At 44.4% G+C, this 15,762-nt stretch overlaps 1 protein-coding gene across 1 annotated transcript; it reads left to right on the top strand.

Annotated features, from left to right (window-relative positions):
* Positions 1-12,425: 12,425 nt before the first annotated feature.
* Positions 12,426-15,345, top strand: LOC147896899 (uncharacterized). Its single transcript, XM_087381174.1, has 8 exons — positions 12,426-12,598; positions 12,710-12,979; positions 13,104-13,240; positions 13,499-13,552; positions 13,635-14,045; positions 14,126-14,247; positions 14,445-14,902; positions 15,219-15,345. Exons 1-8 carry the CDS (start codon positions 12,552-12,554, stop codon positions 15,343-15,345), a joined length of 1,626 nt encoding a protein of 541 aa, XP_087237300.1. The 5' UTR covers positions 12,426-12,551.
* Positions 15,346-15,762: the final 417 nt, after the last annotated feature.

Below are 15,762 nucleotides of genomic sequence, written 5' to 3'. Positions count from 1 at the left end.
CATAAAAAAACACACTGCTAGGTTTGTTATCCGATCAAGTACTTATGCAATGGGAATGCCACTTTGCATGTAACTCAATTCCACCTAGTTTAAGGTGTGTGCAAAGTATTGTGCCCATCGGATATGCTTTGTATTTTGGATCAAGCATAAAACACCGTTTTTGCCTTAGTGTAATGCACAACCATAAAAAAACACGGTCCTAGGTGTGTTATTCAAACAAGTACTTATCAGATGGGGGATCCACTTTGCACACAAGTATCTTTCAACTAGTTTGAGGTGCGTGCAAAGTATTGTGACCATCGGATATGCTTTGCATGGCCGATCACGCATTATACATCATTTTTTTTCTAATGATATGCACATCCGCAAAAAAACATGCCCTTAGGTGTGTTATTTGGCCAAGTACATATCAGATGGGTGTGCCTCTTTGAGGAAATTTTAATACCACCTAGTTTGAGGCATAGGAAAAGTGTTGTGCCCATCGGATATCCTTTGCATGGTCGATCGAGCATTAAATACCATTTTTGCCTTAGTGTCATGCACATCCGTAAAGAAACGTGCTGCTAGGTATGTTATCCAATCAAGCACTTATGGGATGGGCATGCCACTTTGCATGTAAGTCAATTCCACCTACTAAAGGTGTGTGCAAAGTATTGTGCCCATCTGATATGCTTTGCATTTTTGATCAAGCATAAAACACCTTTTTTGCCTTAGTGTCATGCACAACCATAAAAAACACGGTCCAAGGTGTGTTAATCAAACATGTACTTATCGGTTCGGGGCTCCAGTTTGCACGCAAGTCTGTTTCAACTAGGTTGAGATGAGTGCAAAGTATTGTCACCATCGGATATGCTCTGCATGATCGATTACGCATTATACAACATTTTTTCGGTAGTGATATGCACATCGATAAAAAAACACGCCCTTAGGTATGTCATCTGACCACTTGAGTACTTATCGGATGGGTGTGCCTCTTTGAGAACATTTCAATACCACCTAGGTTAAGGCATTGGAAAAGTATTGTGCCCATTAGATATGCTTTGCATGGTCGATTGAGCATTAGATACCATTTTTACCTTAGTGTCATGCACATCCGTTAAAAAACACGCTGCTAGATATGTTATCCGATCAAGTACATATGAGATGGGAATGACACTTTGCATGTAAGTCAATTTACCTAGTTTAAGGTGTTCTCAAAGTATTGTGCCCATCGGATATGCTTTGCATTGTCGATCAAGCATAAAACACCGTTTTTGCCTTAGTGTCATGCACAACCATATAAAAACACAGTCCTAGGTGTGTTATTCAAACAAGTACTTATCGGATGGGGGATCCACTTTGCACGCAAGTACGTTTCAACTACGTTGAGGTGCATGCAAAGTACTGTCACCATCGGATTTTCCTTTGCATGGTCGATCACGCATTAGACATCGTTTTTCCCCTAGTGATATGCACATCTGCAAAAAATCGTGACCTTAGGTGTGTTATCTGACCAAGTACTTATCGGATGGGTGTGCCTCTTTGAGAACATTTCAATACCACCTAGGTCGAGGTGTATGAAAAGTGTTGTGCCCATCGGATATCCTTTGCATGGTCGATCGAGCATTAAATACTATTTTTGCTCTAGTGTCATGCACATCTATAAAAAAACACGCTGCTAGGTATGTTATCCGATCAAGCACTTATGGGATGGGTGTTCCACTTTGCATGTAAGTAAATTCTACCTATTTGAAGGTTTGTGCAAAGTATTGTGCCCATCGGATATGCTTTGCATTGTCGATCAAGCATAAAACACTATTTTTTCCTTAGTGTCAAGCACATTTGTTAAAAAACACGGTCCTAGGTGTGTTATCGGATCAAGTACTTATGTAACTGACACGCCACTTTTCATGCAACTCAATAACACCTAGGTTGAGATGGGTGCAAAGTAATGTGCCCATCGGATGTACTTTGCATGGTATATCACGTATTAAACTCCGTTTGTGCCTCCATGTCATGCACAACCATAAAAAAACACGCTTTTAGGTGTGTTATCTGACCAATTGCTTATTAGATGGATGTACCACTTTGCATGAAATGAAATACCACAATTGTTGAGACTCATGCAAAGTATTGTGCCCATTATATATGCTTTGCATTGTCGAACAAGCATTAAACACTGTTTTGGCCTTAGTGTCATGCACAACCGTCCAAAAACACGGTCCTAGATGTGTTATTCGACTAAGTACTTATGGGATGGGCACGCCACTTTGCATGTAAGTAAATAATACCTAGGTTGAAATGTGTGCAAAGTATTCTGACGATCGGATATGCGTTTCATTGTCGATTAAGCATAAAACAATGTTTTTGCCTTAGTGTCATGGACAACAACCAATAAAAAACATGGTCCTAGGTGTGATATTCTAAAAGGTACTTGTCAGATGGGGGAGCCACTTTGCAAGAAAGTCAATTTGAACTAGGTTGATGTGCATGCACAGTATTGTGTCTATCGGTTATGCTTTGCATGGGGGATCACACATTATACACTGTTTTCCCCCTAGTGTTATGCACATCCATCAAAGAACACGCTCTTAGGTGTATTATCATACCAAGTACTTATTGAATGGACATTCCACTTTGCATGGAGCACCATACCACTGCTTTTGAGGCACGTGCAAAGTATTGTGCCCATCGGATATGCTTTACATGGTAGATTGAGTATTAAATACCGTTTTTGCCTTGGTGTCATGTAGAACCATAAAAAAACACGATCCTAGGTGTATTTTTCAAACAAGTACTTATTGGATGGGGATGCCACTTTGTACACAATTCAATATTGCCTAGGTTGAGGAACGTGCAAAGTCTTGTGTCCTTTGGATATGCTTTGCATAGTCGATTGCACATTATACACCATTTTGTTCCTAGTGTTATGCACAGTCGTCATAAAATACCTTTGCAAGTGTGTTATTCGAACAAGTACTTATGGGATGGGTGCACCACTTTGTATGCAAGTCAATACAACCTAGGGTGAGGTGTGTACAAAGTTTTGTACCCATCGGAGAAATGTAGATGCGATAATATTAGAAAATTCTCGGTATGTGTTTATACGTGTGTGTGTGGCAAACAATTTTGATACAACAAAGTAAACACCTAGTGCACAAATTATGCACTTCATACCTTGAGTATTGTGTCAAAATAAAAGTTGAAATAAGCTTGTTGATGAGGATAAATATGCCCTTGTAAATATGCCCTTGAATAAAAGCACAGTTGTTGTATGACCACAAAAAGATCGCTTTGACACCTGTGATTTTGCCCACATGTAAGTTTGCAAATAGTATAAAAAATCATATATTAATATATTAATAGTTTGCAAATGTGTATAGCAAGTGAGTAATGGGAAGTGGAAGTGGGAGTGAGGAGGGAGGAGTGGAATGGGAGAGGGAAAGTAATAGGGGTGTATGATAATAAGTATAAAAAATAGTATAATAATATATTAATAGTTTTCAAATGGCAAGTGAATAACGGGAAGTGGAAGTGAGAGTGGGGAGGGAAGAATGGAATGGGAGAGGGGGAGGTAATAGAGGAGTAGGATAATAAGGGAGTGAAATGAGTGAGGGGAGTTAATAGGGGATGAAAAAGAGGAGGGTGAGATGGGGAAATATGGGATTTTGGGAAATGGGAGGAGTATGGGACGTGGTGGAAATGTGGGATGGGAGTGGTGGCAATGGGGGAGGAAGAAGAAATGGATGGGGGGAGGGCCAATCGAAGATTGGGATGAGGGATGGGGGTCCAATGGGAGAGGGGGAGTAATGGGAGCCAATGGGAGAGGGGAGAAATGAAAAGCCAATAGGAGAGAGGGAAGGAATGGAAAGCCAATAGGAGAGGAGGAGGAAAACCTAATTTTTCTTATTTATAGTCTTCCTTCTTCATTCATTCTCCCCTCATTTCATTCATTGAAGCAAGAAAGCAAGAAAGCAAGGATGAGCAAGAAAGCAAGGAAGGAAGAGCAAGAAAGCAAGAAAGAGCAAACTTACAAACTTTTTCCAGGTACTTGTAAATTTTTTTGATTAATTCTTTATCTAGATTTTTTTTTTAAAATTTGAAGAGAGAGAAAGAAAGAAAGAGAGAGAGAGCTAGAGAGAGAGAGAAAGTTTAGAGAGAAGGAGAGAAGCCTTGGAGGCTGTGGCCTCCAGGAGGAAGAGGGAAGTGGAGGGGGATGAGAGGGAGGAAAGGAGGGAGGGAGGAGCCAAGGAGGGAGGGAGGAGCAACGAAAGAGGGGAGGGAGGGAGGGAGAGAGGGAGGGAGGGGCAGAGGTAGGGGGAGAGAGGGAGGGAGGTAGGAGGAGGGAGAAAGAGGGAGGGAGGAGCGGGGGAGTAGGGGAGGTGAGAGGTGGGAGGGTGGGATCTTGGTGGCTGCGACAGCCGCCAGGGGGAGGGAGGGGAAGGAGGAGGGAGGGGAAGGAGGGCAGGGAGGAGGGAGATCTTGGCGGCTGCGGCAGCCGCCAAGGAAAGGGAGGGGAGGGAGGAGGGAGGGGAGGGAGCAGGGGGCGGCCGGGTAGGGGGAGCGGGGGCGACAGGGTAGGGGGAGGCGAGAGGCAGGAGGGGGGGAGGAGAGAGGCGGGAGGGGGGGGAGGCCTAGCAGCCGTGGTCGCCAGGGGGAGGCGAGCGGGAGGGGGGGAGGCGAGATGCGGGAGGGAAAGGGGAGACGAGAGGGGAGGGAGAGGCGAGAGGCGGGAGGGAGGGGGAGGTGGGAGGGAGGGAGAGGTGAGAGGCGGGCGAGAGGCGAGAGGGGGGGAGGACATCTTGGCGATCGTGGTCGCCAAGGGAGGCGAGTGAGAGAGGGGGGGAGGCAAGAGATGGGAGGGGGGAGGCAAGAGGGGGGGCATCCTAGCAGCCATGACCGCCAGGGGGAGGCGAGCACGAAAGAGGGGGGGGAGGTGAGAGGCGGGAGGAGGAGGGAGGTGAGGGGGGCATCCTGGCGGCCGCGGCCACCAACGGGAGGGGAGAGGGAGAGGGGGGGACGAGCGGGAGGGGGGGGGAGGCGAGGGGGGGGCATCCTAGCAACCGCGGCCGCTAGGGGGAGGGGAGCGGGGGAGGGGGGACAGGATGGCCACCAGGGGGAGGCGAGAGAGGGGGGGAGGCAAGAGGCGAGAGGAGGGGAACATCTTGGCGACCGTAGCTACCAAGGTGAGGCGAGAGGGGGGGTCTTGGCGGCCAAGGCCACCAGGGTGAGAGAGAGGAGGGATGGGAGGGACGGGAGGGAGGGAGAGGGGGGGTCCTCGCGGTCACGACCGCCAGGGTGAGGGAGAGAGAGAGGAGGGAGGGGAGGGAGAGAGAGAGTAAGAGAGAGAGAGGGGGGGTCCTGGCGGCCGCGGCCGCCAGGGTGAGAGAGAGAGGAGGGAGCGGAGGGAGGGAGAGGGGGGGTCCTAGCAGCTACGGCCGCCAGGGTGAGAGAAAGAGGAGGGAGAGAGAGAGGAGGGAGGGGAGGGAGAGAGAAAGCAAGAGAGAGAGTGAGGGGGGGGTCTTGGCAGCCGCGGCCACCAGGGTGAGAGGGAGGGGAGAGGAGGGAGGGGAGGGAGAGAGAGGGAAGAGGAGGGAGGGGAGGGAGAGAGAGAGAGAGGGGGGGTTCCTGGCGGCCGCGGTCGCCGAGTGAGAGGGAGGGGAGGTGAGAGGGAGGGCAAGGAGAGAGAGAGAGAGGGGGGGTTCTAGCGGCCATGGCCGCCAAGGTGAGAGGGAGGGGAGGGAGAGAGAGAGAGAGAGGGGGTGAGAGGAGTGAGGAGAGAGAGGGGAGGGAGAGAGAGAGAGAGGGGGGGTCCTGGTGACCGCGGCCCCAGGGTGAGAGGAGTGAGAAAAAGGAAGGGGAGAGAGAGAGAGGAGTGAGGGGAGGGAGGGGAGAGAGTGAGAGAGAGAGAGAGAGAGAGAGGGGAGGGGAGGAGAGAGAGAGAAGGAAGAGAGAGAGAGAGGACTTCTAGGGGCCGCGGCCCCCAGGGATGAGAGGAGAGTTATAGGAGTATTGGAGGGAGAGGAGTGAGGGAGGGAGAGGGGTGAGAAGACATGATGGAGAGGGAAACACTAGTAGAGAGAGAAGAAGGATGAGAAGACTTTAGGGAGAGGGGAAGGTAAGCAACTAGAGAGAGAGGAGAGGTGAGAAGACTTGAGGGAGAGAGAAAGGTACGCGACTAGAGGAAGGTTGGGAAGGTATGGGACTAGAGAGAGAGAGATATGCGACTAGAGAGGGAGCTCCATCACATAGATAGGGAGCGCCATTAGAGAGAGAGAGAGCCCACTACATAGAGAAGAGGAGAGAAGTAGAGGGAGAGAGGTCGAATTCTTACAAGAGCGACAAATAAGATTTGACTTAGGAAAAGAATGAAAGGGACTTACGAGAAGAAAGTATCAAGAAGAATGTTGAACACAAATTTGATTTCTTACAACTAAGAGTAGAACTATCATGAGCAAGAGCGACAAATAAGATTTGACTTACGAGAAGAATGAAAGGGACTTACGAGAAGAAAGTATCAAGAAGAATGTTGAGCACAAATTTGAATTCAAAAGGAACGTACGAGAAGAAAGTATCAAGAAGAATCTTGAACACAAATTTGAATTCAAATTTATAATGAATTCAAATTTCCCTCTCTTTTTTAAAAATTCAAATTTATGCATGGGAGGAGTGGGCTAGTTTTTCTTATATATACTCTTCTTTCCATTCATTCATTCTCATTCTCTCCTCATTTCATTAAAGCAACCAAGAGCGGAAGAGAAAGGATAAGCAGAGCCTTACTTTTTTCACCTTTTCCAGGTACTTGCATTCTTTTTCATTCATCTTGTAATTCTTTTTCTTTACTTACAATTCTTTTTCAATTAGTTTCTTGTTAAAGTTTTTGCGTTCTATTTCTTAAAATTCTTGTAATTCTTTTTCTTTACTTACAATTCTTTTTCAATTAGTTTCTTGTTAAAGTTTTTGAGTTCTATTTCAATTAATTTCTTATTGAAATTTGTGTTCTAAATTTGAAAGAGAGATAGAGAGAAAGAGAGAGCTAGAGAGAGAGAGGAGAGAGAGAGAGTGTGAGAGAGATAGCAGGGATTAAGAGAGAAAAGAAAGGAGGGAGAGAAAGTAGGAGAGAGAGAGAGAGAGAGAGAGAGAGAGAGAGTGAGAAAGAGAGAGAGAGAGAGAGAGAGTGAGAGAGAGAGAGAGAAAGAGACAAAGAGAGAGAGATCAAGAGAGAGAAGAGGGGCGGAGGGAGAGAGAGAAAACTCTTAGCGGCCGTGGCAGCTAGAGGAGGGGGTTTTTTAGAAGGCATTACAATTCTTTTTAAATTAGTTTCTTATTTGAGTTTTTGAGTTCTATTTTAATTAGTTTCTTATTTAAATTTGAGTTTGTAAATTTGAGAAATGAGAGAGAATAGGGAGGGAGAGAAAGAGAGAGGAGAGAGGGAAAGAGAGAAATTAAGAGAGAGAAGAGGGACTCTTGGCGACCGTGGCCACCAAAGGGAGAGAGAGAATAGTAATGAGAGAGAGAATGAGAAATGAGAGAGGAGTAGGGAGGCAGAGAAAGAGAGAGAGAAGAGAGGGAGAGAGAGAGAGAGAGAGATTTAGAGAGAGAAGAGGGGCTCCTTAAATGAGAGAGAAGAGTAGGGAGGGAAAGAAAGAGAGAGAGGAGAGAGGGGGAGAGAGATTAAGAGAGAGAAGAGGGTCTCCTGGCAGCCATGGCTGCTAAAGGGGGTTGAAATAAGAGCAGTCAGAGACCGCATTCGAGCAGCCCTCCTTTCCCAAGCCATACAGTGTACACAGAAACGAGAGACAAACAATAATCTTGCAGCAGCAGCAGCAGCAACATCAAATTCTAGGTTGATGGTGCAAAGCAGAGACGGAAGATTGATGTAAAAGAGAAATGGATGGAGTACCGGGCGCGAGGCTCTGCGGTAAAACCGATAGAAGCGAATGCAAGGTGATGAGAGGAACGGCGAGGGAAATGAGAGGGGAAGGATGGAAGGAAGGAAGGTGGGAGATGGCGAAGGCGATGAAAAGGAGGAGGAGGAGGAGCAACTGAGGAGGAGGAGGAGGAGGAGGAGAGCCTGCATCTCCTCCAAGTGCCAAGTTCCAAGTAGAGCTTGAGCTGCTTGTTATCAGTTCGAAGAGCTTCAGCTTCCCTGGATAACTGCTCTTTCGGTGGTCATTGGACAAATCATATACCATTTCGGTGATACATTCCTTACTCTTAAATCTGATGCCGGCTCGTTCCCTTCCAACACCTGACCAAGCCTACCACATTTATGAACGGGGATTTGGTTTCTAGCCAGGCAGAACGGCGGCCCTCGGAAGCAAAACAAGTCACATTAAGTTTGCATAACCGAAGCTGTACAAGGAAATTTTGAGAATGCAGGTTTTGAGAATTCCAGCTGCTCAAGCATTTCTTAAGGTTGTTCTCGCTCTTCACAGAGGTGAAGGTAAGTTCTCTTGAGCAATGTGCACAATTTCCTCGAAATACAATGTACAAGGATCCAAGGGAGTAACTTCTTGCAACGTCTTTTGTTGAGCAAAAGCCTGTATCCTTTAATACACAATTGGTTTTGAAGGCTTGGCTGAGTCGTAGGAGCTTGGCGTTGCTTTTTAAAAATTGAGAGTTGTCAATCCATACGCACGAGGAGCTTCGAGAGTGCCTTGCAGACAACTTGTCGAGGCCTGTAAACATCCACCGAAGCCATAGATCTGAATCAGAGATCCGTTCATGATCGCCGAATTAACTAAGCTATGAGAACACATTCTCTACGAGGTCCTATAACTTCAAAGCCAAACTGCAAGATGCGCCTGACGATACCATCTAGATCCCGAAACACATCTAGATCCCAAAACCAGCTATTATCTACCTTACTCAGGAAGGCAGTCCAACTTCCTTCCTGGACTGCCAACTTCCTTCCTGGACTGCCTGGGGCAGCAAAAGAGGCAGCGCGTTAACGCGCTGCCTCTTTTGCTGCCCCAGGCAGTCCAGGAAGGAAGTTAACGCACTACCTCTTTTGCTGCCCCAGGCAGTCCAGGAAGGAAGTTGGACTGCCTTCCTGAGCAAGGTAGATGATCGGTGTTCGTTTGCCTTTGCGTGCGCATGTAAATGCTATGCCTCTCTAAGATGCCGAGCATCGCTCCATCAGACTTCGCTGCAGATTTCGATGGTGCTCATGGAAGGCAATGGAACTTCCTTCCTGGACTGCCTGGGGCAGCAAAAGAGGCAGCGCGTTAACGCGCTGCCTCTTTTGCTGCCCCAGGCAGTCCAGGAAGGAAGTTGGCAGTCGTTAATGCGCTACCTCTTTTGCTGCCCCAGGCAGTCCAGGAAGGAAGTTGGACTGCCTTCCTGAGCAAGGTAGATGATTGGTGATCGTTTGCCTTTGCGCGCGCATGTAAATGCTATGCCTCTCTAAGATGCCGAGTGTCGCTCCATCAGACTTCGCTGCGGATCTCGATGGTGCTCTTAACGCGCTGCCTCTTTTGCTGCCCCAGGCAGTCCAGGAAGGAAGTTGGCAGTCGTTAACGCGCTGCCTCTTTTGCTGCCCCAGGCAGTCCAGGAAGGAAGTTGGATTGCCTTCCTGAGCAAGGTAGATGATCAGTGATTGTTTGCCTTTGCGCACGCATGTAAATGCTATGCCTCTCTAAGATGCCGAGCATCGCTCCATCAGACTTCGCTGCGGATTTCGATGGCACCACCGCTGCTGCTCCCATTGATTAACAAATCTTTTGCCTTTGCTCTTTCTCATTGGGTCCCAAAATCAACTTCCTCAAGGTGGCAGATAGTCGCATGACTTGCGCCGTGGATCTTGCCCATCTCGATTCTCAGGGCTTGGTCGCTGGTGTTTTTGGAGCCACATACATCTTGGTCCTACATCGCTTCTTGAACTGGGTGCAGCGCCTTTAGATTAAGCAAAAGATCTGCCATTCACGTTATGGGACAAAGAGGAACCGACCATATCTGTGTTTGGACTGTGTCTATATGAAGCGTTTTGTCAATGTCTTGGCTATGGATGTTATTAGCTTCTCGCCCATAAGCCTTTTCTACGCAGCATCTGTGTAGAAGATCTGTGCAGAAGCTTTCTTCTCTGCTCATACTCTGCTCATACTAAGATCATGGCGTTTAAAGAAAACCCTGTGAAGCTTCGCATTAGCATTTCTTTGTTTCTATGGAGGAACTTAATACATTGTTTCTATATTAATGAGGCTAATCGGTTAGGACCATGGAATGAATCAAAGTCCTTAGATCTAAATGGTAGGACCATGGAATGAATTAGAGCCCTTAGATCTAAATGGGTGAATATAATCCAACCTCAAAGCACATATATGTGTGTGTGATTTTTAAAAGATCATTTTTCTTTCTTGTGAGTTTTTGATTCGCACAACAACTCGATTGAGGAGCGAGTGGTGTGAATCAGATGCAAGGGAGGGGAACTTGGACTGTCGGGGGTAGTAAAAGAGACAGCGCATTAACGCGCTGCCTATTTTGGTCCCTCGGGCAGTCCAATAGTCCCCTCCTTGCATAGCGTTCAAAAGACCATGTGACCTATCTCTCCAAGAGTCCAATAGCATTCCAAAGACCATTAGACCTGTACACCAAAGCATACTTGTAGACAAAAGATGAAATGGTCGAAGCAACCTTTTGTGAGTATGAAAGAAAGTATTGATACATGGAGGATTGAGTAGAAAAGCCTTCATGAAAAGACAGCTTGAGATGCCAAAAAGGATAGCGCATTAACGCGCTGTCCTTTTTCGCATTTCAAGGTGTCTTTTCATGAGGGTAAGGGGTAGGCATAGAAGTGCATATTTACCACTGCAATTCCATATATCCAAGCAAGTTTATATACTATGTGCATTGGAGATGAACCTTTTTCTTTCAGGACACAAGTGGGTGAATGTTCCCTAAGCTGGAAATCAATTGCATTGGTAGATACATGTATTTGTTTTTAGTTTTGGTTTTTATTGAAAAGGTTTTGAGAACTATGATTGGAAAAATGCCGTGTTTTTTGTCTTTCCAGGATGACAGGGAAAAAAGGCAGAAAAGTTCAAGTGGCACATTCTACAAAGGTGACAAGAGGAACAAAAGTAGATCACAATGTTGAATCATCAGTAGGTGGAACAGAAGAGCAAGAAAGTGTGGTGGGTCTAGAGGTTGAAGTATCATCAACTCAAAGAGATGAAGGTCCAAGAGTAGAGGAGGATGAGTTGGATGATAGTGAAGTTCAGGTGGAAGGAGGAGGTGATGTGATTGGCAAATGTAGGATGCTTGATTCAAATCAGTGTCCTCGCATTCCCTTGTGTAGGTTGATACCTTATGCAAGAGTGAGAGGACTTCGTGATGATGTATCTTCACTCAAAAGTACATTTCAAGTGGAGGGCTATCTCCCAGAGAAAGGGTCTTTCATTGTATCTGTCTGCAAGAGTGATGGAGAGGAGATAGTTGTGACAGATGATATGAGGAAGAGTTGGTCTCCCACCTGGAGAGAGGTGGATGGGGAGTTTGAGAAAGATGTGATGTCTAACACTGACTTTCATTTTATGTCACAAAAGATGTTATTTGTTTGGGAGGGCAATCATAGGACCACTGCATGGATGAGTGTTATCAAGGAAATCTTTCCTACAAACAAGAAAAGACATGTACGAGTGGTATGCACAATAATTGACCCAAGGAAAATTAGTGAGATTGCTCTCTTGGCAGGGCTACAACGAATGAATTCGTAAGTACATGGACTCTTTGAATCTTCTCCACATTTGTGTTTTATGATACTTTGCATTTATTGATTGGGTTGTGTACTTTGCTGTTTGTTTTCTAGCATGAATGAACATGCCATTATCAAACCCAGTCTAAGGGACATACTCATAAATGCACACAACATTTGTGAGTGTGACTCTATGGTGTTTATGAGAACATTGTCTTCGAGTGAGATCAAATCAATAGAGAATTGGAGGGCTCAAGAGAGTAAAGGGAAGAAGCCATGGTTTCCATTGACAAGAGGTTATCTAGCAAGGCTTGTCTTCTAGGTAGAATGTTGCATTTGTATTGATGCTTAGATCTTTATCACTCCTTTGCTTTCTCTAATTGGAACTTATGTATGTAGGTTCAGTACAATACAGAGCTTAAAAAAGCAATGGACAAAATATCTACAAAGCTACCTTTAGATCAAAGGGGAGAGGCAGAAGGAAAGTAGCGTACCATAATTCAAAAGAGAATTGCTGATAGGATGGGAAAGGTGTGAATTGAATTTTCTATACTTTGTTGCATTTATTTTGAAGTTAAAGCAGCGTACCATAATTCAAAAGAGAATTGCTGATAGGATGGGAAAGGTGTGAATTGAATTTTCTATACTTTGTTGCATTTATTTTGAAGTTAAGTGACTGACATGTCATCTTTGGATAGGTGTTGAATTGTACTGAGATCCTGGTCTTGGAGAGGCTTGGTTGGAAAAGTTGTTTGCCTTGCGCTTTGATGGTGCGGACTCTTGCGTGACATTGGAGAAGCTCCAACTCATTGCAAAGTCTGATTTGAGATTAGAAAAAAAAAATATTTTCCTTTCTTTGTTAGAAGCCACTAAACCTATGCGAGACATGTACTTCATGCCTGTGGGCGACCTTGAGTACAGAGGGTGTGTTTCTTCTACCAATACAAATCATCTTTCATGGTGTTTGTTTGTTTCTTGCTAATGGCATGACTCTTATTTTTTTATTATAAAATTGCGTCAACTTTTACTTTTTAGGTGGATTAGTAGAGAGATATTTTTGGAGAAGGTGGAGAGACAGTCATTGAAAGTGCTTGAAGATTTGAGGGTGATCACAACAATGGGCATGCCTTTGGATACCCCTAAGGATTACACATTGCAGCAATATATGGAGGATATAAAATTGGAGGGGAGAAAACATATGTTTGTGGTGCTAAGATCAAAGGAAACAAAGATGGAGAGCAAGGGTGGAAAAAAAGGATATGGACTATCTGAGTTGGACATGGCTGCCCATAGGGTGGTTTATAGGTACGTTGTCAATTCATTTGAAGGTTCATTTTTCATTTGTCTATGTTTGTGTTGTTGATTCATGTAATTACACAATTTTTGATGGTTTGGGACATCCTTTTTTTTTTTGTTTCTTGGTTGATAGATATCTCTCCCACTTGGCAATAGAGAAAAGGATCTCTAACATTCCAAATTTGTGTAAGAGTTGGGTGGAGATTGGTCATGCTACATGCATGTATCCACCGGGCATGCACCATCTCTCTCAATGGGAATTAGCACATTGTCCCTGGTGGATAGATTTCCCTAAAGGACAAGTACTGGTGCGAGAAAGAGACTTGTACAATACTTATGCTTCACAAAAAGCCAATGAAGCAAGTAAGGACAAAGTGGAGGGAAGCTCAAGGAGAGATAAGAAAGACAAAGAGAAACAAGAACATCCTATAGAAAAAGGTAAGGAAGATACAATATGATTATTTGTTGATGTTGTCTTCAATTCGTTTTGACATTGCATTAATAAGTTTATGATTGTTCTCTTTCTAGATGAGGGACCATCTAGTCCTATGCGGCATGAAACGGATCACATAGAGAGTGCAGGTAAGGGTGTTGTTGTGTTCTACATATGTAGTTGTTCCTTTAACACTACTTTTACTTGTAATTGTTTTGCTTTTGCATATAGGTGGAGAATTAATCTCAGGACTTGTGAAGCAATACGTGTTCCATCGATCACAGTCACCTGAGATTTCCTTGGCCCGTGGCATCACACCTTTGTTTGCTTGTATAGTTGGAGATTACATTGCAATGGGAAAAGACTTTGCTGACTCTAAAAGAAATGATAAGTATGCTATTTTGCATGAGTTTTTTATTACAGTGGCTAGTCGAGATCAGGACTACAAGAGGATGGGTAAGAAGGTGAAGTGGGCTTCAGATTTTATATTGCTTGATTTTCCATCTGGCTATCCACTTGATGAGAGAGGATCCACTCCTACTTGGAATGTCTTGCTCGAGGACCATGTGCGGCATGGGCTTGCAGTTGCATCAGCTTCTTTGTCTGATAGTGGTTGGTTGGCATGCATATGTCCTTTGGCAGGTAAGGCACAATACCACAATTGACATTTCACATTTTGTGTTTCCATTCTACTAGTTTTAAATAAAATTAATTGCTTGCAGGACAATGTATTGGTTGGATGGAACGGTTTGCATATGTCCAGGGCTTGGAGGTTGTCAGACGTGTGATCATTCATGACAAGTTTCCATATGGATTTTGTAGAGAACATGATAAAAGTGTTAAGGTAAGCTATCATTCCATGCATTCTATGTTTGCATTCCATGATAAAAGTGTCTTTGACAAATGTCTCCTCGTTAGTTCTATGCATGATATGTTTGGAAGGATAAGTCCTATGCATGCTATGTTTGCCATCTTTCATGCTATAATGCTTGCTAGTTGAAGTCAATATACTATACATGTTTTTCTCCATGTGGTTTCCAGATGCAATCTTCAGTATTAGCTCTAATACGTAGAGCAAAGAAGAATCCAACAGTTTTTTGGGAGGAGATCTTTCCACTTTTCCAACAGCTTTTGATTGATCCACGTGAAGATGTCTGGACTCATCACATACCTCCCTCTTCAAGGACAATCGTGCCGATGTCTTCTCAGCTAGCACGAGGTGGACTAGAGAGGAGTAGTTTTTTTGTGGGTTGCATTATGTCTCTTCTCTGTGTTCCTGGAGGGCTGGTTCTAGAGATGGGTTGTGGTACAGCCCCTCTTATGCGTGCTTGTCAGGCCATTGGCAGGCCTTGTTTTTCATTTGATTCAGACAACGGTATTGTGGCTAGCATTGTTGAGCCACTTGTGGCAGATCATTCTGGAAAACGGATCAGGTCAGAGCATGATGGAGAGGGGGAAGAAGAGAGAGTGGAACCTGTCACAAACCCCTTTGATGAGTAGTATGCTACTGGCCCTGAGTTTTTTTGTTATATATTTCGAATGCTAAAATTGAGGACTTTGAAAGTGTTATTTAGCATCTTTATAATATGGTAGATAGTGAAGATTTACGGGTGCCTTTGAATCAAGAAAGTACAAATTTTGATGCTTTGGATAGTGTTTGTAAGGCCTTGATCTAGCAATTGATTTTTTCTGCTTTTTGTTGGTAGCAAATTGTCTTTTTTATAACACATAAGGATGGCAAGTTCTTCTTATTGGAAATTATTTTCATTGTTCCACTTTGACTTACTTTCCTTTGAAATGTATGTTTTGTTGTAGTTTGTTACCATGCTATGCAGAAAAAATGGCAAGATTCATGACAGCCGACAAGAGATATGATGAGTGCCAATTAGATAAACCACATGCGCGCAACTACTTTCTTGATGATGAATGTCAGGGGGATTAGAATATGGTTTAAAACACCATTTTGTTCATAGACTGATAATTGTTGTGGTGAACCATGGACACATTTGGAAAGTTTTGGTCTAGTGCATTTTGCAGGTGAAGTGGTATTTCAATAGTCATCTATGTTATGAGTTTGGTAATTAGTTTATGTTCTTCAAGTGAAAGATAGGGTGGATTGTAAGTCTGATTATTGGTATGCTTATTATGACAACATCTTGCTATAGTAAGTTTGGTTTCAAATTTGTTCTCATCGGAGAAATTGTAAAAAAACTCACTCGCTTTATTGGGCCCGCTCGCTTTTTCTCGCTCGCTCTATTGACTACCTCGTTTTTTGGAAAGAGAGACAAAGACCACTACATGGAAGAATGCATCAATGTACAGGTGAGGCATGATGCAGTGCATAGTGCCATTAAGTATT

Source organism: Dipteris shenzhenensis, chromosome 11 (assembly GCF_047967505.1).
Source record: "Dipteris shenzhenensis isolate YYH24624 ecotype China chromosome 11, Dip_SZ_1.0, whole genome shotgun sequence".
Lineage (NCBI taxonomy): Eukaryota > Viridiplantae > Streptophyta > Polypodiopsida > Gleicheniales > Dipteridaceae > Dipteris > Dipteris shenzhenensis.
This window is presented reverse-complemented; position numbering and strand designations above follow the sequence as displayed.

What these genes read in the sequence shown, in the direction of transcription:
- LOC147896899 (XM_087381174.1), top strand. Translation starts at nt 12,552, where the DNA reads ATGCGAGACATGTACTTCATGCCTGTGGGCGACCTTGAGTACAGAGG. An exon ending in GGCGACCTTGAGTACAGAGG is followed by an intron (nt 12,599 to 12,709) that starts GTGTGTTTCTTC and finishes TTTACTTTTTAG; the next exon opens with GTGGATTAGTAGAGAGATAT. An exon ending in GGATCACATAGAGAGTGCAG is followed by an intron (nt 13,553 to 13,634) that starts GTAAGGGTGTTG and finishes TTTTGCATATAG; the next exon opens with GTGGAGAATTAATCTCAGGA.